The sequence below is a fragment of the Cimex lectularius genome, unplaced genomic scaffold (assembly GCF_000648675.2).
Source record: "Cimex lectularius strain Harlan isolate CLEC.00 unplaced genomic scaffold, Clec_2.1 scaffold25, whole genome shotgun sequence".
Taxonomy (NCBI): domain Eukaryota; kingdom Metazoa; phylum Arthropoda; class Insecta; order Hemiptera; family Cimicidae; genus Cimex; species Cimex lectularius.
This window is the reverse complement of record NW_019392633.1, coordinates 1386887-1410496: the sequence shown is the minus strand read 5'-3', so window position 1 is coordinate 1410496 and position 23610 is coordinate 1386887. Positions and strand designations below refer to the sequence as shown.

The 23610-nt window shown below is 34.8% G+C and overlaps 2 protein-coding genes and 1 non-coding gene across 8 annotated transcripts; 2 read left to right on the top strand and 1 right to left on the bottom strand.

Annotated features, from left to right (window-relative positions):
• The first annotated feature begins 6723 nt into the window (after window positions 1-6723).
• Trnad-auc lies at window positions 6724-6796 on the top strand. The gene has a single exon. It is a non-coding gene; the product is annotated as a tRNA-Asp (tRNA).
• Window positions 6797-7287: 491 nt separating this feature from the next.
• Window positions 7288-20141, top strand: LOC106668777 (transmembrane protein 268). Of its 6 annotated transcripts, none has more exons than XM_014397861.2 (10): window positions 7289-7493; window positions 7687-7792; window positions 7869-8045; window positions 10270-10385; window positions 10888-11121; window positions 11198-11344; window positions 12549-12719; window positions 14928-15105; window positions 15841-15890; window positions 19681-19770. In XM_014397861.2, exons 2-9 carry the CDS (start codon window positions 7696-7698, stop codon window positions 15882-15884), a joined length of 1164 nt encoding a protein of 387 aa, XP_014253347.1. In that variant the 5' UTR covers window positions 7289-7493; window positions 7687-7695; the 3' UTR covers window positions 15885-15890; window positions 19681-19770. The 6 variants fall into 6 exon arrangements, with proteins under 6 accessions (XP_014253344.1, XP_014253347.1, XP_014253345.1 ...); XM_014397859.2 differs by lacking the exon at window positions 15841-15890 and adding an exon at window positions 18462-18553 and having other exon boundaries at window positions 19681-19769; XM_014397860.2 differs by lacking the exon at window positions 15841-15890 and having other exon boundaries at window positions 19681-20141.
• On the bottom strand, window positions 19824-23381 carry LOC106668778 (UPF0449 protein C19orf25 homolog). The gene is made up of 2 exons (XM_014397864.2): window positions 23130-23381; window positions 19824-20141 (listed from the first exon to the last, which is right to left on the bottom strand). Exons 1-2 carry the CDS (start codon window positions 23236-23238, stop codon window positions 19951-19953), a joined length of 300 nt encoding a protein of 99 aa, XP_014253350.1. The 5' UTR covers window positions 23239-23381; the 3' UTR covers window positions 19824-19950.
• Between the last annotated feature and the right edge of the window lie 229 nt (window positions 23382-23610).

Genomic DNA, 23610 nt, shown 5'->3' with positions numbered 1-23610 from the left:
ACTAACCCAGTGGATGTCACAGACGAGTGTAATACTACTTACATACATTTTTAAATACAAATAAAATATTTTTTTAAAAATATATTTTCCGTGCTATCAATTAAAATGGCATGAGACTTGAACCCAGAACTGCTAGGGTGGCAAGTACAAGTTGGACGCCCTACCACTCGGCCACCACAATATATGGAAGTAAATCAAACAAATAAAAATGAGTTATAGTTTGATTTAAATGCTCAATTGTTTAAACACAACTATTCAGTGCGAAAAACAATAATTGTGCACTGATTCTTATATTAATGTCGAGTGCAGGTGCAAAATTGACAAGGGAGAGCTGGAGTCTTCGGGATGAATCCAAAGACAGAACTGACTCTAAACTAAATATGCCACAGTTTTCCAATCTGAAATCATGGTGATTGAACGTTTGCCAGGGAAATAAAAATGATAGGAATACATTCCCGGAAGATAGCCATCTTGTCTGACAGACAGGCAGCACTGAAGGCCCTAGCCTCATGCGAGGTGAACACAAAGAGTGTTTGGAACTTCATGGAGTCCCTGGAAGAAGTCAGCGACCTGACCCTGGACATTCAAGGCATAGAGGCAATAAAAAAGCTGACATGGCCAAACGAGCCTACATGTACTCAAGGTCCCAAACTCAACCGAGGCCTCTAAAGAGGATACATCTTAAAACGGATCCTTCATAATGTAATGAGTCTGGTTGGACTCATGATAGGGCACTGGCACCTAAGAAAGCACATGCACCTGATAGAAGTACAGACAGAAGAAACACCGAAACAGATACTGCCAGGAAGAGGAGGAGGCCTTAGAACACATTTTATGTTTTTGTGAAGGTCTGTGTAGGTGCAGATTCTTGCAAGGAGAGGAAAAACTGCAAGCAATATCTTTTTTTTTTTTTACAAGGGTTCGCAACAGAAGAGGTCATATAAACCCTTAGGGTGCCGGTGTTTTTGAAAAAAAAAGCCCATTTGTAAGTATGTCAGGATAGAATGCAGGACCGCTGGATTCAAACCCGAGACCTTTACTTTACAGAGATGAGCGCCATGTCAATACCTAAACCGTTACGGCCCCGACACCTGATTAGGTGTTTACATCAGTTAATGCCAATAGGATATTGCATCAGTTCATAAAAAAAAAAAGCGTCTTGAAAAGTACACTGTAATTATAAAATATTTTCTTTCTTATGGCTTTAAAGCCCTTAATTTGTGCATACTTACAGTATGAATTTTAGCTACATACTAGTGCCGAGTCAGCTCGAAAAATTCCCATGCTTTCGGTGATGAAACGATAAATGTGCACACTGATGAAAAGTCGTTCAAAAAGTTTGCTTCTGGGAATGAGGGAATTGAAGATGAACCATGGTCTGGTAGACCTTCTGTCTTGAATGACAACGATTTGAGGGGAGCTATCAAACTCAAGTAAGCAATGAAACCGTTTGGTCAAGCTTTCATCGACTTGAGAGGATGTGGAAGCTGAGCAAATGGTAACAAGCTGCAGTGTCTAAATATTTGCCTTTCATTGCTTTCACACAAAGTAGAGACGTTTTTTAATTGGATTTTCATATGTAAAAAAAAAATTGTACCTGTGAGTAACACCAGGAAGTGTGGAGTGTGGTAGCCAAGTGGTTAAGCTGTCAGACTCTCCACTAGTAGATCCCAAGGGTTTCTTGACCATGTAAGGTCTGGGACAGGGTCGGATTTCAGTGACCCTGAATTTAGCCCCAACTCCCATTGGAAAATGAGTTTCTTTGATGGAAGAACACCGGCACACCACAGGCTTAATTCACAAGCGTCTTATGGGTTCCCAAAAATGGAGCCTGAAAGGAGTACACATAAGATGAATAGAGCTGTAGTGCTCAGGGAAACTCATCCAGTTCCTGGTATACACCACAATAAAAATAAAATAAAAACCACTGATACCAAATGACCCTGTCCCATTGATGCGAAAACTGAATATTCAACATAATTTTATGCTTTATTTAGTGGAGTACTTTTTTAAACTTGCTCACTTATTGTTTCATCACCAAATGTAGTGCAAATTTTACGAGTTGTTTCAGCCACCCTAGTACCAAGCTAAAATCCATACAATAAGCATACATGAATTTATGGGTTTTAAATCCATGAGAAAGAAAATATTTTCAGTGAACTGTTGAAGACACTTTCTCTCAATGAACTGATTCATTATTCTTTTGGTATTTCATTATGTGAACACAAATCCTTCTAATAAATAGGAATGTTGATTACCACTATTAAAACAATAACAAATGAAATACTGCATAAACCTTTTCTGATTATGGTAATTGTTTGGCAAAAAATACATAAATTAAATTTTATTCTTGATAAAATAACACTCAAACTGCAATAAGGAGTGTCTATTAATGGAGTTAATTGTTAGAGAAAGTGAAAATCAGGATAACTTAAAATGACATTCACCACAGTGAAAGGAGATTTACTACAAAACAAGATATTTAAACAAAATATATTTGTGTGCTTTCTATTCACACTTGTGTCAAACAATTGCTGAAAAAAATTCTGTTGTAACATCAACCCAATAAGGAATAAAAAAGAATATTATTTCAAAAATCGCAGGTGGAAAGGTGAACGAGTCTCCTCGTCGATTAATAAACCAGCCGACTTTCTTCTACATTCAAAACTCTTATTTCTATTTTGGTCATAACTATTTTGGCCAAATGAGCTCAAAAAGTGGCGTACGACGGGGGCTCTGGATTATTTGACCGCCCATGGAAATTTTGAAACTTTCACTTTAACGTCCACTTCCTCGAGCTTTTGACCTTTTTCCGGCCGTTTCGCCAAAACCAAAAAGCGACCATTGACAATTTCTCCTCGACAATCGTTGCACAATTCGTCCTGATTTTTCAAAAGATAAAAAAGGCGAGACGCCGCGGCCCGACGGTGGAAGGGGTGTGAAGTGTACACGTTTAGGCCCCTCCACGCCATGGGCAACCCGTCTTCGGCCTAACGGCATACCGATGAAGAGGAGCTCATCCTACCTGCATGTCCCATCATTATTTATTTTTTATATTGGGTTGTTCGGAAAATAATGCAGATTTATGATTACAAAGTAAAAAAATTGAATAAATGAATTTAAACATTTTTATTAATTAAAATACCCTCCAATACTTTCATTCTCTCAACGTGATGACACCTTCCCTCTGAATAAAATTTTGAGTCTTCATTATTAACAAATTCTGTAAACGCATTTTCTAACGACTTTTTATCAATAGGTTTTTTAATGTCGTAAGCTTGTCCAGGTGTCTGAAAAAAGGCGTAGAGGTCTGAAGAATATGGAAGGTGAGGCAAAACTCATAACCAACATCCAACAGTTTTCGTGTTGTCACATGTGAGACGTGGGGGGCCGAGAGTTGTCATGCATTATTTTCCGGACAACCCAATAATAAACACATACAATATCATCTTTACATTATACAGTATAAATTATATATGTATATATTGTGCAGGGTGGGCGACCAAGTCCCGAGGGGTTAAATGCCCGAGTAGTCTCGTACCCCGTCCCTAAAAGGTCCGGGACTGGGTCGGCTCACGTGTCCTGCGTAAACCTCTTGGACCTGTTGACAAACCCCAAGATTTTGGACCATTTAATCTCGGGGAGTGATTTGGTGATGTCCTCTCCCTCAAAAGTTTCAAATCTAGACCTAGCGTACCTATCACACTCTGCGAGGTAGTGCCGCGCCGTTTCTTCTTTTATTTCGCAAAAACGGCAAAAGGGATCTGGTAGAATACCCATTACGGAGAGGTGTCTTCTCAGTGGGTAGTGGCCCGTCAGGATACCTATCAGCCTCCTAATTCCCTTCCTTGAGTTAGAAAATAGCCATTTCGAATCTGCTGGTTTAATCTCCTTAATAAATAATAAATCATAACATCATTCCGTAATGCTGCGGTTTCGGAGAGCCTGATGACAGATGAATCCATCGCCTCTCGTCTGTTGTCCTAGGTCGACTCGGTCCTGGCCTTCTGGTATGAAGCCCTGTTTCTCTGAAGGCTGAATCACCTATAGTTTCAGGTTTTAACACGTTGTGATTATTGAATTTATTTACTTTTTTATAATTTAATATCAGGGGGCGACGGTTTAGGCGTTGACACAGCGCTCATCACTGTAAGGTAAAGGTCCCGGGTTCGAATGCAGCGAACCCGACATACTTACAAATGGGCTTTGTTTTTGGCACCGGCAGCTCGAGGGTTGATATAACCTCTGCTGTTGCGAACCCTCGTTAAAAAATTGTTGTGGTTTCAGCTTTTAATCCCTATAAAAGACAACCAGAGGGAGTTCTTTCACAGTTAATCAACAGTGAACATGACTAAAAATGAGGAAAGTAGTTGACTACAAGTTTGTAGGCATTTTTTACATGTACTTATACCTAGCATTTCCGACATCATTTACCAATAGCACAACTCGCAAATGACGCTGTACTGCCAAATTTCATCTCCCTTCCTGTGATTAGCGTGAAAAGCTCGGGGAAGAATTATTTAAATTAATCAAATGGTACAATGGAACCTTATGTAAAATAAGATTAAGGACTATTAAAAATCCGTACTCAGGAAATTTCTACAGTCCGTTCAAATCCGACCGGAAGGGGAATGCGGTGGTTCAGCAAATAGTTCCTAATACTAGCTACTAATATGACCTTGCCCGAAATTAAAGTCACAAAACAGATTTGGATATGCGTGAAACTGATTTCCACCGGCGAGTTTCCACAGTCAATTGTACCAATCCTGCCATTAAGGACACAATCCACCACCGCCACGAAAGAACTAATACTACGAAAATGATGTTAAGTTCTGTTAAGAACATTGTTAAACAGCAAGTTTCTCGCCTTTTTCACTGACAAAAATTAATATATAACTATTTTTGATTGACCAATGCGCTAATTTTGTACAAAAAGATGTTTAGATAAATAAATTGTACCTAATGTTTTCTATAATCTTGAGATTATTTGTGCCTCAATGAGAGTCTCACAACAGGGCGTATATTTTCTGTCCATATGAAACGGACGTGAGATGAATGTAAAAAAAAAAAAAAAAAAAAAAATACAGCGAACATAAATAAAATAATGAAACGTCAACAAGACATCACGATAAAAATATGAAGTTAAATAAGATTCCCCTTTTTGATAGACTTCGTGAATATAATTGTTTCCCTTCTTACATTTTTTCACAAGGTTAATTATTGTGTGATTTTCTCACAATCAATAAACTATAAAACAAAAACGCATACAAAAAACAAAACATTTCAAAAACAGACATTCACAGAGACTTACAGACCAAACAATCAATTTAACAAATTAGGCACAAAACATGCTCTAAAAAATACAAACACAATCAGACACGACGGAATGTAAGACAGATACAAAGAATATGCATGAATTCATTTAGGGACAACGAAATCAAACTACACAACTCACTTGAACAACACAGACCAGATTAAGAACATTGAACATTTGTAAACCTATAAATAAACATGAACCTGAAAAACTGGCGAGCACACAAATCAAAAACTCAATACGTCATTTACACCATTTAAAACATTATCCAATATAAAAAAGTAATAGATCGATGATCACAATGATCGTAAAAAAAATTTTATCCGTCGGACTCCAATAGGCAAAGACAACATCGAAATATTCTTTCTACGTTTCGTGCAGAACATAAACGATCTGAAATCATTGATAATTAAACAATAAATTCATTTTTTTTAAATCAGTTTTAAAATAGATTTCATGGTCAGTTAATCGTAAAACTTGACGGAAGCGTTTTCTATTTTCTTTTATTCCATCGTGGAAGAAGCCCTACTTAATCCAATTTGCTGTTGGTAGTCATTTTGAAGCAACGCCTGAGCAAGAAAAAAATTCCTTATTCTAATATTAAAACATATAAAACAGTTCTTATTAATTATTTGAGCCAATTATCATGATTTTAGTATATTAATTTTTATAGTGTAATTGAGCAGAAAATTAGTGTTCCGAGCTGGACTTCCGGATTAGTGGTATAAAAAATAGTGTTGAGGGCCTTGGTGCATTGCCACGCTACCTTTGTAACTTTTTTTCTAATAACATATTTATTATCATCTGAAAAGAGGACTAAAAAAATAATTATTATTTTAAAGTGTGTGACCGTTAATGAATGATTATTTGGAGATCGTGAGATGCGGTCTGATGTGACGTAGGTTTAGAAAAACATTTGCTTTACCGTGCCAACGTTCCGATCTTTATTGAGACCATCTTCAGGGCTGAAAGTGTTTGTTTTCTGTCTAGATGTGTCATTTCACTATGTCGTGGTGAGAGTGTATATGTTTTTCTAAACTACGTCGCACCAGATCGCTTCTCACGATCTCCAAATAATTATTTTAAAGAATATATTAGTCATTATTGTTTTATATCTTTCAATTAATTAAGGTTTTTAGGTGAGATAAAAAAGCCAGTGTCAGGAGCGGGATTCGAACCCACGACCTTCGGCTAGATACGCCGCTGCTCTACCACTTGAGCTATAGGGACCTCGATCCATTCGGACAACTTCCCAACTCAACCCCACCTTTTGAATTTTCCCTCCTTTTTGGAATTTTTCAAATGTCGTGTAATCTACTTGATTTTTTTTTTTTTTTTAAAAAGGCAAAAAGGAGGGAAAATTCAAAAGGTGGGGTTGAAATGGGAAGTTGGTGTCCGAGTGGATCGAGGTCACGATAGCTCAAGTGGTAGAGTAGCGGCGTATCATGCCGTAGGTCGTGGGTTCGAATCCCGCTCGTGACACTGACTTTTTATCTCAACTAAAAACCTTAAGTTATTGAAATTTATTAATTAGTCAAGCGGACCACGATATCTAGTGTATTTAATTGTTTTGTGTATTTTATTATGTTTTATTATTATTATTATTTTAGCATGGCTATAAAACCGAATTTATTTCTAAGATATGTATAGTAAGACGGCTTAAAGCACTATTTGTACCTTTAAGATAATATTAAATAAATTGGTAATTATTCATTAATTCAAACATTAACTAGGCCGATTGAGAACAGTGGTGGGCGGTAGTTTGCCGACTCCTGCTTTATATAACAAAATTGAAAGAGTTTTTGAATAAGTGGATGAGAGCCAATTTTGACAAAATCGCGTTGCTTTCCAGTCGATCACAAGACCACAAAATTGTCTAAATTGTCGATGTGACGGAAGATGTCTCTTGAGAAGGACGACGGCTCCACGTCGACGTGTAATCATTTAGAGAAGGGGCTCGGCGGCGACTCGCCCAACGGGCCACTGCCAGAGTGCCAATCCCACTTGCCCGAGTTGCTGTGGTCCTGTAGTGGCGTTCGACGGTTGCTACCTTCGCGACGGCAATGCGACTCTGAGCGATCGCCCATGCAGTCCGTCACCGAGTGGCTTTCCCTCTGAAGTCTGAACACCTTCAAAAGCTCAGCATTCAATCTAAAACGGCTTTTAATCAACTTAACAAGTAAGTCGGAGCTTTTTCCCACCTGAATCCTGTTCCCACCTGTTCACCCATTGAAGCGCATAAGTAGGTCTAGGACGTGGGAACGTCACAACGGAATTATGCAGAAATATTTGTTTTGGCCGTTTTCAAATGACGTTTCCAATCCTCATGACGTGCTTTTTCTAAAAGCCTATATCTTTTTCTCTGCCTCTAGGTATTAATTATGAATCCTCAAGTAGAAGTTAAAACAGAAACGTCTCCGACGAAAAAATGGGTCCAATTCGATGAAGAGTCTAATAAAGATACTAAGCAACTAAATGGTAAGAGGCTTACTTAAAATACAATAAAATATTAAAAAAATAAGGAAAAATAGTGATTTTTTTGCTTGTTTTTAAGGCTCAAGGCTTGAAACAGAATCGACTGCAGCTGTCATTCCGACGGAATCAGTGGAAATAACCGTGGACAGGAGTCTCAACAGGTCATCCGTCGAACATGACCATGTCGTCGATGTGGACCTTCATGAACCGACCAACGGGTCTGCACCGTCGACAGGTGTCGTCAGGCAGGGTTTCTGTAAGTTGACATTTTTGTACGCTACATGTTGAAACTGTTGCAAATAAAATGGGATAGTCTAATAAAAATTTTATTTCCCTGGAGACGGTTGCAAAACATAGGTGTTGATTTTTATTTCTTACACAATGGAAGTGTGATAAGACAACGTCAAATTCCGACCAGTTCAGCAAAAATAAATTCCTTAAAATAACTTCATTATCAGTGAGCTTGAAAGTGTCATCTGGTGAATAATTTTATAAGCAGATATAATTCAATAAAACCTATTAACTTCAATATTTTAAGTGTAATAAATTCATTGATTTTCTTTTATTTTAGAAGTAAAACCTTTAAAATTTACTTATCAGGTAGACTTAATAAATTATATACTTGAGGAATCTTTTTTAGGCTTACATAATTCACAAATTTGTTTAGCTTTTTTTTCATTTTTATGGTTAGGAGGCAGGAGTAACTCAGTTTGGGTCGTTGAGTGTAACACATCTGCAATAATACAAAATTAACCCCATGGAACACTTGCCCATCAACCATCTAAATTATATATACTGTGGGATACACAATAATTGGATATGATTAATTTTGTTGGCTCTAAATTTATCTACAACAGCCCAGAATATCTGTAACAAATTGAAATTATTGGCTTGTCTGGAAAATAATGCAAGTTTTCATGCTTTCTTTCAATTACCGCTCTAGACAATAAACTGTTTATGTTAATCTTTAGTACGAATGTCAACACTTTTTAATCATCTTCCAAACAAAAATGTTTGTTTACTTCAGTAGCATTTCATACGTGGAAATAATTCATCTTTACTAAGATGTCAATGCATGATTTTCACGTAATTTGGCTTTGTGAGTTTAAACTCTTTCAGAAAGTTGCACAAATGGCCAGAAACATTAATGCACTCTGGGGCAGTGGCAGTGTGATTAAGAGCAATGTTCAGAGATGGTTTAAAAATTTGGAAAAGGAGAGTTTAGCCTTGAAGACAGAGAAGGTCGTGGAAGGATTTCTTCCATAGATGATGATTTTCTGTGATGTTTGGTCGATTAAAATCCTAGAACAACTGTTCGAGAACTTGCACGGAGTTGTTCAGTTAGCAAATCGACCCTTCTTAAGGCAATTGAAAAGGTGAAAAAAGCTTGAAAGTTAGGTTCCTCGTGTATTAAACAACCGCCAAAAAAAAAAGTTATGAAGTTTGTCCAACACTTTGCCAAAACAGAAATGAACCCTTTCTGGATAGAATTGTTCCTTGTGATGAAAAGTGGATTTTCAATGATAATAGCAGTTGTTCTGGACAGTGGCTTGACAAAGGAGAAGCAGTACCTTTTCCAAAGCCCCCATTTTATTTAAAAAAAAGGTGATGTGACTTTGGTGGGCTTCATTTGGACTGATTACAGCTTCTTGAAACGTGGCGAAACAATCAATGTCAAAATGTATTGCTCTCAAATTGAAGCAATGCACCAGAAATTTTTGTTCAATCGGAGAAGGCCGATTCTGTTGCATGACAATGCTCGGCCCCACCTCATATGTGACAACACGAAATTGTTGGTTATAAGGTTCTGCCTCATCTTTCATATTTTCCAGACCTCTCGCCTACCGACTACCATATTTTTAAACACCTAGACAACATTTATGACATAAAAAAACTTGTTAGAAAATGCGTTTACAGAATTTGTTAGTAATAAAGACTCAAAACCCTTAAATTCTAATCAGAGGTATAGAGCAGTTGCCATCACACAGGGAGTGAGTATTGTAATTGATGGAAGGTATTTTAATTAATAAAAATGTTTAAAATCATTTATTTAATTCATAAACTTTTATCTTACATTGATAGTATTATTATTGTTATTCTATGCTATAGGTTGTTAAATTTTTTTTTATGATGGACTAGTTTGTATGAAAATGTGTTTTGGTTGTCTCTATCTGAGGAATAGAATGATCAAGATAAAAAATAAATTTACTTAATTGTTTTTATTTTATAATCAAACACCTGCATTATTTTCTAGACAATCTATATTATATATAAATATTTTAAATTAAAAAAACAAGATAATTTCTTAGTTTTAAATGTACAGTTGTGAAATATTTTTTAATGTGTCAAAATTCATCTAGAAAACATACAACAATTAGAAAGAATTTAGAAGCAGCAACAAGTATTTGTTGGCTGAATTAATTGAAGCTCGGTCATTTTACCTGAGTTTATTCTCATTTTACATTTTTTGTTTTGTTTAGCAAATGGTGATATTATTGTTACTCTGTTGCCCGTGAATACGAATTTCCCTTGGATCACACCGGCTCAATTCAGGCCTGAACTCGTCCCCGAAGAACTAATGGCTCAAGGATTGACGGTGAGTGTTACGACCTCCAATATTAAATATGAAAATTAAATATTTAGGTAATGCCTTAAAAATGTTTTATTTAATTTCATAATACATCTAAATGTGCTAGTGTTATAAATTGTGTATCATATTCCAGATATACTCTTAAATTAATTAATTGAGAAGATATAATTTCACATGGATTTCCAGTTTAGATAACTTGAGAAACAAGGAAAGTGACAAAAATGTGTTTTCTTCTTTTGAACTGTTACATAATCTTACACGGCCGTGTTTGCGTTGAGCAAACAATGTTTTGTTTATTTAATTTCAAATGTCGAAACATTTTTAATTTAAATGACCCAATTACAGCTAAAACTTTTCTGTAAACAAAAGTCTATTCTATGCTTGATATTTTAATAAAATTGTTTGTTCAATTTAATATTAATATAAGAATTTTAGTAGTACATTTCACTCTAAACTAAAAACAAAAATGGAATTTTTGAAAAAAAAAAAATTTTTAATACAATTTTAGCTGACTGTTGAGGACTACGTACAAATAATGGAGTTGTTAACAAACGACTATCGATTCACAATGTACAACATATGCTACAAGCGTGTGCTTGTAGTCTGGATATTTTCTGCTTTTGCTGTCCTTCTCGGGCTCCTGTTCTCAGGTTTGACTGGGCTTATTCTTTTTGGCCTTGGAGTACTTTGGTTAATCTTTAATGCTGCAGCAATCTTCTTTTGTATGTGGATTAAAATCAAGGTAGTTTTTATATTCAGTTTTTGTTTTCAACTTTATTTTCTAATCGTTCGTTTTTTCCTTTTTTTTTTTCTTTTAGCTGAGTCATAATCTCGAGCGTTGTATGGCAAAAGTAAACAAACATTTGATCCGTCATAAAATCATTCTTGGCCTTGATGATAGAGGCAAGATATCTTGTCATAAAGTGAATCTTTGCTTTATCTACTTCGATGTGACTGATTGTGTGGTGAGTAATTCTTGTTCAAAATACATTTCATCATCCTACTTTCGAAATTTTTAATAATAACAAAGTAGGATCTTTAATGTAATCAATATCAATAATTTGGTTGGTTTAGAATTGACTTGCTTTTATGAATATTTAAAAATAATTAAGTATTGCATAATATATTGGCCTTTTTTTTTTTTTTTTTTTTTATCTTAGGTTATTGCATAGACTTAAAAAAATGTACATTCAAAAGGCTCTCTTACTCAAATTTATTAATTTAAATTTATATCCAAAATCTTTGAACGTTTCCTCCTTAAAAGACTAATTCCCATATTCAACTCTGAAAACTTAATTCCTAGCCCCGGCTGATTTTTACTTGCTCTCTCCCTTGACAACCGCTTCGGTAGGGAATTTTTAAACTAATAAGCTCTAAAAATCAGATTTACAAATGTTTGACTTTTTTGTCTCAAAACGGAAAAGACTCATCAGTATCACGCAATACTTTGATATATGAAATTTGAAACAAATATCTTATTATAATATCTTAATTATAATACTATCTTAATTATAATATAATAGATATCTTAATATCTGAAATTTGGTTGTTAGTGATCATTTTGATCTGCCTATCCTCGCTGGATTGTCAGATGTGTTTTAGAATTTCACCATCTTCAGTGTGTCAAAACGCCAAAATTTATCTGACGGACCAATGCATTGAGGATAGGTAGGTCAAAATGATCACTAACGACCAAATTTTAGGTTCATCATCCCTAAAGACAACATGGAAAATTTCAAAATTTATCCTTGATGTGAGTTTCTCTGCTTTTCTGTTTTCGTTTGGTTTAACGATGTGGGTATTTAGAACATGTTTAGGAACTGTTATCGATTCAGGAGGCTGGGTTGTTCTTTTTATTTTCAGCTAGACCTATTTGTTTAGAAAACCACCATACTTTTGATTTACACGAGTTTATCATGAGGGATTGTTCTGCAATGAAACCATTATCTCAGATTTGATAAAATCAAAGGAATAGTTTTGGATAAAAATGGAAAGTTGACATGTTTATTGGTCATTCATGTCTCAAATTTGTCTAAAATTTGTTAAAATTTATTTGTTATTTTAAGAAGTAGGTAGGTTATAATAGAATAAAAATTTAGTAGAAAGATGTCCATGATTTTAATCAAATTGCTCTCACTAATAAATATTTAAAAGTATTTACTCTTGCAGAAAAAACTTCAAGAACTTATTGAAAAGGAAGAGGCTGCAGGAAGAGTCGTAAACAGGGAGGAAAGCCATGAAGACAAAAAGAAAAGACAACAATTCAAGAACAGGATGGACATCGAGGACAGTGATTACATCATTCAAGGATCACAGACTACACGAGTATCCAGGAAACAGGTATAAAATTTAAGATAAATTTGACTGACATTTTAAGAAAAATATAAAAAAAAATCAGGGAGAAGAGTCAGAGCGAGTTGTTTGATTAATATAATCTCAATTTTGATTGAAAAGGCTAAAGGCGAGCAATTGCTTCTGCGTTATTTGCAACGCTGGTGCAAGGACTACCTGAGGAGGAGGTTAGACTGGACGCTTGATGAGGATTTGGGGAACCCCTCCTGCCCGCTCCACCTGTCAACCGCGCTCTGTCCCTGCCAACACATATTTTTGCACCTGGCGAGCAAGCCGCCGAAAGATCCCCGTGTTTTCTGCCCTTGTTGGTCGGATTGGTTGCGAGAAAGAGGTGTCGGATAGTCTTGTTTAACGTCTCTCAATTTTAGGCAACAGATTAGTCTAAAAGTTTACCTGAAAAGTAGATTAAAAAATAGGTGAAAATGTTCTGTTTTAAATAAGGAAAAAAGAAACTGTTTTCTTCTCTTTCCGATAGATACAGTTTCTAACTAATTCACACATACCAATTCACAATTGGAAATAACATATTTATGTGTGTGGAAAATATTTTTTGTTTTTGTTTTTCCTAAGTCTTACGTTTTAAGAAAATTTTATTGTTAAATGTTTTAAAAACAAAATAGTGTAATTTTTGTGTAAAGCAAATTACCAATTAGAATTTATTTTTATTACGCATTTATGGCAAACAAAGTTGGTTTGTTTAATAATGTAGACTGAAAGTTAAATTGGAAAGTATTTTATAGATGTCGCATTTTACCCCTAGCATGAAAATCCTATTAAACAACTCTAACCCTTAATTTTTCTGGGCAAAAGATTTTATGCCATATTGGCTGAACATTTGGGCCCTATCAACTTATTTACACCCTTGAAAATAATCAAAATATTTATTCGATTTGAAATTTTTTGAAAATGATTTTCGCTTATCACTTTATTATCAAATGTAATTTCAGTCCGTATGTGCTTAGCAGTGATAATTGATTGTATTAATTATTTCAATTAATCCATCTCAACCTTAGAAAAAAAGTATAATTAATTGATCTAATTTCAATATTTATTATTGCTTGTACATTCCTTCCTTAAACTACTAACATTCCATTTACAACCTTTGCAACACGTTACTGTTTTGTGAGTGAACATTCCTTTTCAAATAAACTCGGTGTTCTAAAAGAAACACTTAAGCGATAATTATCCTGCCAATAAAGTTAGGGAAAAAACCCTGACATACATTCCCATGTTTAAAGAAAATTCCCAATTAGATTTTATTTTCATTATACATTTTATATATGTGTAGATTTATGGCAAACAGAAAGTTGGTTTGTTTAGTAATGCTAGATTGGTAGAAAAATTGGAAATTATTTTATAAACGTCGAATTTTATGTCTGGCATGAAAATCTATTAAACAACTCTAACCCTTAATTTTTCCGAGAAAAAAAAATTCGCACCGCATTTGCTGAAAGTTTGGGCCCTGTCAACTTATTTACACCCTTGAAAACAAACAAAATGTTTTCGTTTATCTCTTTATGATCAATGTTAATTTCAGTGCTTATTATTGCTGTACAATCCTTCCTTGCGCTATTATCATTCCAATGACAGCCATTGCAACACATTATTTTTTTCTGGTGAATATTCCTTCTCAAATAAACTCAGTGTTCTGATAGAAACACAGACAATTATCCTGCCAATATAGTGGGGGATAAAACATGAAAACTGATACATTCCCATGCTGTGATCAGGCTTCTATGTACTAAATTTCTTTCTATAAAGATGAGAAACTAAAATATTTTTACCTCGTGCTCATTGATTTTAAACATTTTAGAAACTTGCGACAAATGGATTTAATTGAACAATGCACCGTTTTGAAAAAGTTGTAGTTAGTGTCAATGATCATTAATTTCCGTCAAATATCTAAAATTAAGTGTATTCTCCTTACGGTTCCCTGTATTAACATTCCTTATGGAAAATGGAGCTTTTGGTTCTTTCTGTAAAAACTGTGCCTTTTTTTTTTAAATTGATTTATTTGATATTATATAAGTTTCTGTTAAAACCTCATCAAAGGTGAAGAGTGTGAATGTTGTCTATTTTTTTTTTTGTCCATTACAAAATTTGGCATTCGTGCATGCGAGGACGGTATAAAACCATGCTTGTTTGTTCTGTTGTGTTTCAATTTCCTAATGGTTCCGTTGGTGGTGTGTGTGCTAGGAAAGGGCTAATCTACTGTTGCTCCGCTACTCTTCCCGTTGGGTGAAACTGCTTGTTAAACGCAAACTTGATCTGGGCGAAGGCGCAACAGATCCAGCCCTTGGTCCTCCGAGACACTGCACCCTCTTCGCCTGCCCTTGCCAGTTCATTGAGACGCATCTCAAATACAAACCGAGAGGCAAGTTAAATATTATTAGATTCTTTACACTTCCAAACTTCCCGATGAGCTGAAACAGTATTAATAAGTGTTAAATGGGACCTTTTTTAAAATTGTCTTCCACTTTTGTAAGATAATCCCTCCAGCTTTGTACTTAATACCTTGGTTGTGGTTATGATAGAAATGGTTCGGTTTTAGTGGATTTCCTTGCATGTCCTAAACCAATGTTTTTCACTTATTATTAATAGATTTAGATTTTTACTTTAGAAACTGATGAAGTGTTTAAATTATGCTTCCATCATAAATGTGCCAATACTGTTTAAAAAGAAAAAACAAATCAATGTATCATCGTATTGAAACTATCCGTCCAAAAATTCAACTTTTTAAATGAATCTTTTAGAACTTAGTGTGTATTAGTGTTGTGTTGCCGTCCTTTTTTTTATTTTAAATAAAAAATGTAAATCATTAATCAATTAGTTGTTTTTAAAATGAAGAAGAATAAATCTATTAGCATTACAAATGTGTTTTATAAAATATAGAGAAAAAAATTAAATATTATATATACAAAAACGTACTAATGAATTATGAAGTTATAAAAGTGTTGTTTTAAAGTAATGTTAACAATCAAAGTACTTATTATATTGTTGGATTATATTTGTGCAATAAAATATAATGGATATTATGTATTGTTTATTTGTTTAGCCCTAAAAGAACAATCCTTTGTTTACTAACCAAATTATTTCTTTGTGCATGCAGCTAAGGTGCAGAGAAAGCCTGCAATATCGTATATTGATGCTTGAAATCAAGTAAGCCCTGTTTCTATTTTCTGATGCTTTACCTACTAATTAAATTATGTTTTTTTTGTTTTATGCACATACTTTAGCCGAGTGCACAACTGCTTAGCACTTCACTTATAAAGTAACTGTCGCACTCATTTTTGATTTAGGATACACAAAAGCCTCACTTAGCATATTTAAGTGTTAGTTTTATCTTTAAAATGATGTAAAATTGCCAAATATTATTAGGGATATATCGTATAACAATCTCAAATTTTTCTCTTCTTTATACATGTAAGAGCAGTTCTTATTCTTGTAGACGGAATCAATAAGATCCAGAAAAGCTTTCGAGAGGAAATAATTATTATAAAGGATTTTCAATAACACAAGGCAAACACTAAAATATAACTAAATAACCAAAACTTTTCTTATCAAATGTCATTCTGTCACTGTGCTAAAAGAGCTTAATTGAGAAATCAGTTTCATTTAATTGAGATTCCTTAAAGAAATATAATCGATAGTGATATTGACATATTTTTTCACTGATTAAGTGGTGATACATCCCTACGTAAACTTTTTTAAATTCTCTTATGGCATTAGTAGCAACTTTGCAAACAGGACTTCTAAGTAAGCCTACTTCTTCACTTTTTATCGACTAACAATTGATACTGAACCATATCAGCCCCGTACTCGAATTTCCATTAGCCCTCTCACTTCCTCATTATGTATGATGTACGAGTATCAGGGAGGATGCAATCAAAGAAAATACAAAAGATTGTCGTCAAGCTTTCAGCCTATTTAATGCTTTAATCAGGACTACAAACTATAACTTAAACGAAAACAAATAGCATCAAAAGAATTTGAGATGCCAACCGTAGAGTTGTTTCCTCTCTGAGGGCCACTGGACGATAAAAAAATCTTTTAATGCCAATTGTTTATATTTTATAGATGTGATGAAGGATTAAATAGGCTGAAAGCTTGATGACAATCTTTTGTATTTTCTTTGATTGCATCCTCCCTGATACTCGTACATCATACATAATGAGGAAGTGAGAGGGCTAATGGAAATTCGAGTACGGGGCTGATATGGTTCAGTATCAGTTACTAGTCGATAAAAAGAGAAGTAGTAGGCTGACTAAGAAGTCCTGTTTGTGACAACAGAAGTCCAGGGAAAAAATAATCATGCATTTTATACAATGTATGTAATACCCCGTTTGCCTAAAAATCGGAACGGAGGCCCCAACAACCCACTCTTGCCCAAGAACTTTATGCCGGGTGCCATTTATTGGTATTCAGGGATGTCTAATTGATGTATTTTTAATTATTTATTTGTTTTTATCTATTTTAGTATTTAAATTATATTGCAGAGTATATTAATTTTTTTTTAGAGTTTCTTTTACACACGGTGTCTGTTGTGAATGTTCATGGGAGCAACTTTTTGAACTGCCATTCATACATGTGAGACAACTTCCTTTGAAATTCAAAGACTTCCCCCTAAATTCAACCTCAAGAACACATATTTTCTTTGGTGATTTATCAGCCTTCTCAGTTTAAATATATTTTTTTCTTTCCAAAAGGTAGATTGGCCTCATCCCCAATCTACCTTTTGGAAAGAAAGAAATATCTCAAGAACGTTGCTCTGCAGTCAATATATTTAAAGCACTCATTTAAAAATAAATTATTTAAAAATTTTTTAAATTTAGTACACATATTAAAACTATTATAATATAATATTCTTTAGTTTTACAAATATAGATAGAAAAAACTGATGTAACAATTTAACACAAGTATATAATTACATAAATGAGATTCAATTTGTGTAAAAATCTTCAATCAGCTTAAAATAATGAATAAGCTTCTATAAACAGTAATTTTTTTTGTTAATATCAATGATAATGTTTTATTTAACTGTGAAATACAATAGAAAAGATAAACATTAATGATAAATTTTTCATTAATTACATTTTTATCTAAGGTCTTGGGTGATATGAAAAAGCTGGTTTCACGAGCGAGATTCGAACTCATGACCTTTGGCTTTTTTTGGCCGGGAAATTGGAAATTGGCAAAGGCGGGTTTAAATCCCACTCGTGGCACTAACTGTTTCATCTCAACTAAGACCTTAAATTAAAAGTATAATTAATTAAATTTTAAAACAGTCAATTATGCTTACTAAATACACATTAATAATAATATGGAATAGAGTATGTCTGTCGAAGTTGTACAATGAAACTGAAAAGTTGTCATAAAAACAAAAAATTATTACACAATAACATTCAGGACAATTAAGATATATTTTTCTAAATAAAGGGTGTTGGTCTTAACTCTGTTCCTTGTGCTAGCTACAACCATTCTTTTGTGATAAATAGAAAAGTAACAATTGGAAGAATTGCTTGGAAAAATTCTGAATTCGCTCTTCTTGGAATGTTAGGCTTGCACTTTTTTTCCCCCTGCGAGAGAGAGAGCTTAAGCTTTGCTCTGCATTGAAGAATCATTCTTCAAGAATGTTATTGCCTGTGCATCTTACATCTCTAACTAATCTCTTCTCTTTAAACATAACAAATTTATTTTATAAGCCGTCTTAACTTGTAGTTTTTAATTTAGAGTTAATGGCTGCTGATGCTTTGGCCATAAGGCCCATGGATCCCCTGTTTGTTTGATAATACTAAAGGGAAGAAACGTTTGAGTGCAATGAGGTCAGTTAAAACTTTCACAGTAATGTATAATCTTATTTCTGTAAAAAGAATATTTGTCGATGTGTATTGTGAAAAGTGTCGAAAATTTCAGGAAGTGTTTCTACTCACTATTTCCAACAAAAAACTATATATTGTTTTTTTTCTTTTATTTTACATTTTTATGCAGACGGTTGAGAAGAAAAATTAACGTGTTTGCATAAAAATGGGAAATAATACACAGATAACTAACTAAATAATTTCATAACTTTTACTATATTTTTCTTGCAATCTAAATAAAAAATGCTGTAAATGATAATGATTCACATAGTTGATTTCAACTAGGAGACTGGTAAAAAAAAACAGAAATTTTCAATTTTTTTGGTGAAACCAGAGCCTATTAACAAGAAGTGATGGATACGTGTCCGATATTTTGCAGTGTAAATCCATCAAAAAAAGTTTGGTCCAAATCTGTGACCCACCTACCTGGTCGACCCCTTGTAAGATAATTATTTTGTGACGTATCCTTGTTTTGAATTTTGATACATTTTACTGAAGTCTGTGGTAGGTGGTAGAACATGTAGATTGATCACCTTGGTTTTCTATGTCAAATTTATTTCACCAACACCAAACTTGCACTGAAAATGTGCCTGACTAAACTTGTCATATATGTTAAGAAAGAAAGTGGTCATTTGATAAATGATCATCCTTGTTTTAAAGTGTCAGATTCACAAATGTAAATCATGGATTAATTTTAGCCAAATTATTAAAAATTAGTACTTTTCACATTGGTCATTCTGTAAATATGTTATATATGCATTATATGAATTATGTATCACATAAAATTGATTTAATGGAAAATTATTTGCATTTGCAAATGTCACACACTGTTTAGTTGCATTCGTAACCACGTTGGATGGCTCACGCTTAACTATCATTAATTTGCACAGTCCTTAAATTTTTCATTTAACCGACTTCACTGGTGAAGGTGGTAAAATGACCAAAATAGGTTCATCAGAGGTAATCTGACAATGGAATAATTCTGTTTATGTACATAGTTGTCACATTTTGCCAGTTCATATCAGAGATTATAAACCATAAATAAGTCTGATTTAGCAGTCGTGCTAAATTATATATATTTTTATTTACAGAGTGGTGCGGTGGAGCATTTTCTAGTGACCTGACACAGGTGTTGTACATGTATTGAAAAACTCAACAATCAAATGGAAAACCGATTCCGTCCAAAATAGTGATTATAAAATAATATGTATGGATAATCAAAAATATATAGAAATTAGTTGAAAGTTTATATATTTATATTAAAAAAAAGTATTGTTACAACTTAATGTCAAATTCAAAGTGCCTTTATACATGTAATGTACAATTAATTTATAAATAAACAAGAGTTTTTAATAGAAGTTTTATTTTAATGTAACCGCCTCCTGTAGAATGGTCCCCACCATTTCGAGAAGTTCTCTGTGGTTTTCCTTCAGTTCATTCTGATGTTTAACCAAGAGCATTTCAAGTTCTTTGAGCCGTTGTGTTGTAGCCATAAATTCTTGGGCGATGGAGAAACTGTCTCCACTGTTTTCATCCGTCGGTGAGATGCCAGCTGGAAATAATAAAACACGGAACAAATTGAAACAAACAGTCCAAATATTTATTACCGACCCAGAATTATTTTTTAAAAATTAAGTAATAGCTTTTTAACACCCATCTATTTTACAAGAAAAAAATGTTATCACTTTGATCTACAAAATGGAGTTGTAGGGGCATTGGTTGCGACAATGGTTTAGGTGTTGACATGGAGCTTATAACTGCAGGGTTAAACACCCTGGATTCGAATCCAGTGGCCTTGCTTCGAACCCGATATACTTACAAATGAGCTTCTTTTTTTTTTTTTTTTAATATATTTTAAACACTGACATACTGAGGGTGACTCTGCTGTTATGAACCCTTGTAAAAACAGGTCATAACTCATAACAGTCTAATCTCTTAAATTCAATGACGCAACTTGGAATACACACACACACGTAGTGTATGTGATTACTGGCCATTGTAAAATCGTTAGGTTTTGGTCTCATAAAAAAAATAAAATCATCTGGAAATGCCGGCCACAGGTTTGGACATTTGTCCCACCCCACCAACAAAGGTGAGAGATTCTTCCTAATGCAGGATAATACCAGGCCCCATGGAGCACGTATTATGGATGACTAGCTGAATAAGGTTGGAATAGAGCGTTTTGGGTGGTCAGCATATTGCATAATGCCCTTCCCTGCAGCTACGCCTAAAGATCGCATTCAGTTAATCTTTTTCCTTTGTTGATTTCATTTGATATTTATTCTTATTCTTAAAACTTTTTCAATGGCTCCAGGCATTTAAGTGAGTATGACTGGGTCGGGTCATAGCAATATTAGAGGAGGATATAGCCAATGCGAAGAAACCAGGAGAGGTAAATCACTCTACTATAAGAGGAAGGTTCTCTGGCGCTAGAAGGCCAGTATAAGGTTGACCAAGGTCTACAGATGAGAGAGGCGATAGATTCATCCGTCATCAGGCTCTATGAAACCGCAGCATTACGTGATATGAGATAAGAAATCAGATAAGACAAATCCGAATCGTTTCATTTCCTCCTGAACTGTGAATAAGGCTCAGTGAAAATAACCACAGGCCTGGCACCCGGCTTGTGGATCTCTTCTTACCACACTCAGAAAATTTCCAGGCTCGATTATCATGGAAACAAGTGAATTGGACAATGGAAAAGAGTACTCTTTACATATAAGGTGAGACGGCCTCAAATCTTCAAATGGGCATAATTTCATATGGAGATACTCAGGACAAAGATACGTCCCATGCTATATGGTTCCTCAGGTGGCATTCCATGATGATTCATTGATGTCATGGGGTGGCATTTCCTTGGATGCCCGCACTGAATTGGTTGTTTTGTGAGGAAGATAGCTAACTTCACAAGGGTACTTACAATTGAAGAACATGTAGTTCTGATGTTGTAGGCTGTTCTTGATGAATGGGAAAGAATTCCTCGGGATTTTATCAGCAATCTTTTACAAGGACCTAGGTCTACACATAGAGATGATAGATTCATCCTTCATCAGGCTCTACGAAACCGCAGCATTACGTCATATGAGATAAGAAATTGGACATTGGAAAATTGGGGAGTTCTCTTTACAGATGAGGTGAGACGGCCTCAAATCTTCAGATAGGCGTAATTTCATATGGAGATGCTCAGGAAAAAGATACGTCCCAGGCTGTATGATCCTCAAGTGGCATCCATGGTGGGTCAGTGATGTTCTGAGGTGGCATTTCCAGCCCGCACCGTCTTGGCCTTCTTGTATACTGTTCCTAAGCCGTTGCCGGCTCTTTACAGTTTTTAAGTGCTTTGTCTAGCTTTTTTATTATAGACGGAAGCGGCTGAACTTGGGGGTCAGAATGAACGAGCAGATGGGAAGAAAAAAAATAATAACAAGGATGATAATAATAATAAAGAAAGAAAGAAAATTACCCCCTCGCCACGGGTCCCCCAGGACACCATTCCTTAAGCCTTTTCGGCTCCCTACAGCGCCCGGGTGGTCGCCACAAATGGGCAATGGAGGAAACAAGAAGAAGAAGGAAAAGAAAAAATAAATAAAATAATAATAATGATGATAAAATTTCAAGGATAGTAATAATAATAAATAAAGAAAGAAATTACCCCATCGCCACCGCCACGGGTCCCCCGGGACACTGTTCTTTAAGCCTTTTCCAGCCCGCACCGAATTGGTTGTTTTGCGAGAAAGACCTCTAACTTCATAGGGGTACTTACAAGAAATAATCGAAGAACATGTAGTGCCATTTGCCCCCAAGCAGTAAGAGTCTTGCTAATGCAGGATAATGCCAGGCCCCACAGAGCACGTGATATCGGAATGATGTTGGAATTGAGTGCATGTTGTGGCCAGCTCGAAGTCCAGATTCAGACCCAATCGAACACCTTTGGGGCCAACTTAATACGAGTACGCCGGCGAAATTTAAGTCCTAACACCCTAGACGAGTTGGAAAAAGCTGCTCTTGATGAGTGGGAAAGAATTCCTCGGGATTTTATCAGCTATCTTTTTCAAGGAATGCAAAGGCGTTTACCGGACGTGATTCGTGCCAGAAGAGGAAATATTCATTATTAAAGGGACAAAAAAGTTTCTTTTTATATTTTTATTAATTAATTTTTTTACTAGGCTAGGTAATAAACTTTAGTTTTTTCAATGCCTTCTTTTTACAACCAAACCTATTTGTGGTATGCAAAATATGAATAAACCTAAGTACATCAAAATTTAAGGGTGGTTTATCAATTTTGTTCATCAGTGTATGTAATATTTGGCTTTTGTTTTACACCTTTTACTGATATATTTGTCATTTTTATGTTACATCTTTTTCCCTTTTTCCCAGGAATAAAAATAGGCTTAACACCTATTCTCACGGTTTAACACTTTTAAAGCAGTGTTTTGTTTTTTCTCCAGAAATACAATTTGAACTGTTTTAAACGTTAACCCCAGCAGTGAAAAACTAACTCGACAAGTTTTTAAATAAATTATACGTCGTATTTGTAAATTACCTGAGGCGAAGACGGGGTCGTCTGGTGGGGCGTTCTCGACGTCCTGGACAACTTGGTTTATCTGAGGCATTTTCGGTCTGACAGGCAATTCAGTCTTCTTTTTAAACATAACATTGACGATCACAAAAGATCACAGCAAAGAATCGCGCTATTTCAGTTGAGACTCTCTGCTGACCGAGGTAGGTAAAACTCTTACTCCCTCTCTCTCTGACAGCTGTCACGCACGGCCTAGGCCTACGAAGTTGCGACGCATTACGACTCACGATTTGGCGGGAGCCACCTTTGATATTTTGCCGACCTGTTACCGAATTTACTGCCATTTTTACGTCTTTGCAAAACATTTTTTCGAGTTGTAAACTGTTATTTTGCTATTAATCCTATTTGGAACCAAATATTTAAATATCAAAACAATAACTCAACCCAAATGCCTTGATCTTTCTTTACATATTTTAAAGGTACAAACAGAGCTTTATGTACTTAT

Coding starts and splice junctions, on each gene's coding strand:
- LOC106668777 (XM_014397858.1), top strand. CDS start 7,696: ATGAATCCTCAAGTAGAAGTTAAAACAGAAACGTCTCCGACGAAAAAA. Junction 11,122..11,197: donor GTATGTGGATTAAAATCAAG/GTAGTTTTTATA, acceptor TTTTTCTTTTAG/CTGAGTCATAATCTCGAGCG. Junction 11,345..12,548: donor TCGATGTGACTGATTGTGTG/GTGAGTAATTCT, acceptor TTACTCTTGCAG/AAAAAACTTCAAGAACTTAT.
- LOC106668778 (XM_014397864.2), bottom strand. CDS start 23,238: ATGTTTAAAAAGAAGACTGAATTGCCTGTCAGACCGAAAATGCCTCAG. Junction 20,142..23,129: donor CGACCCCGTCTTCGCCTCAG/GTAATTTACAAA, acceptor TATTATTTCCAG/CTGGCATCTCACCGACGGAT.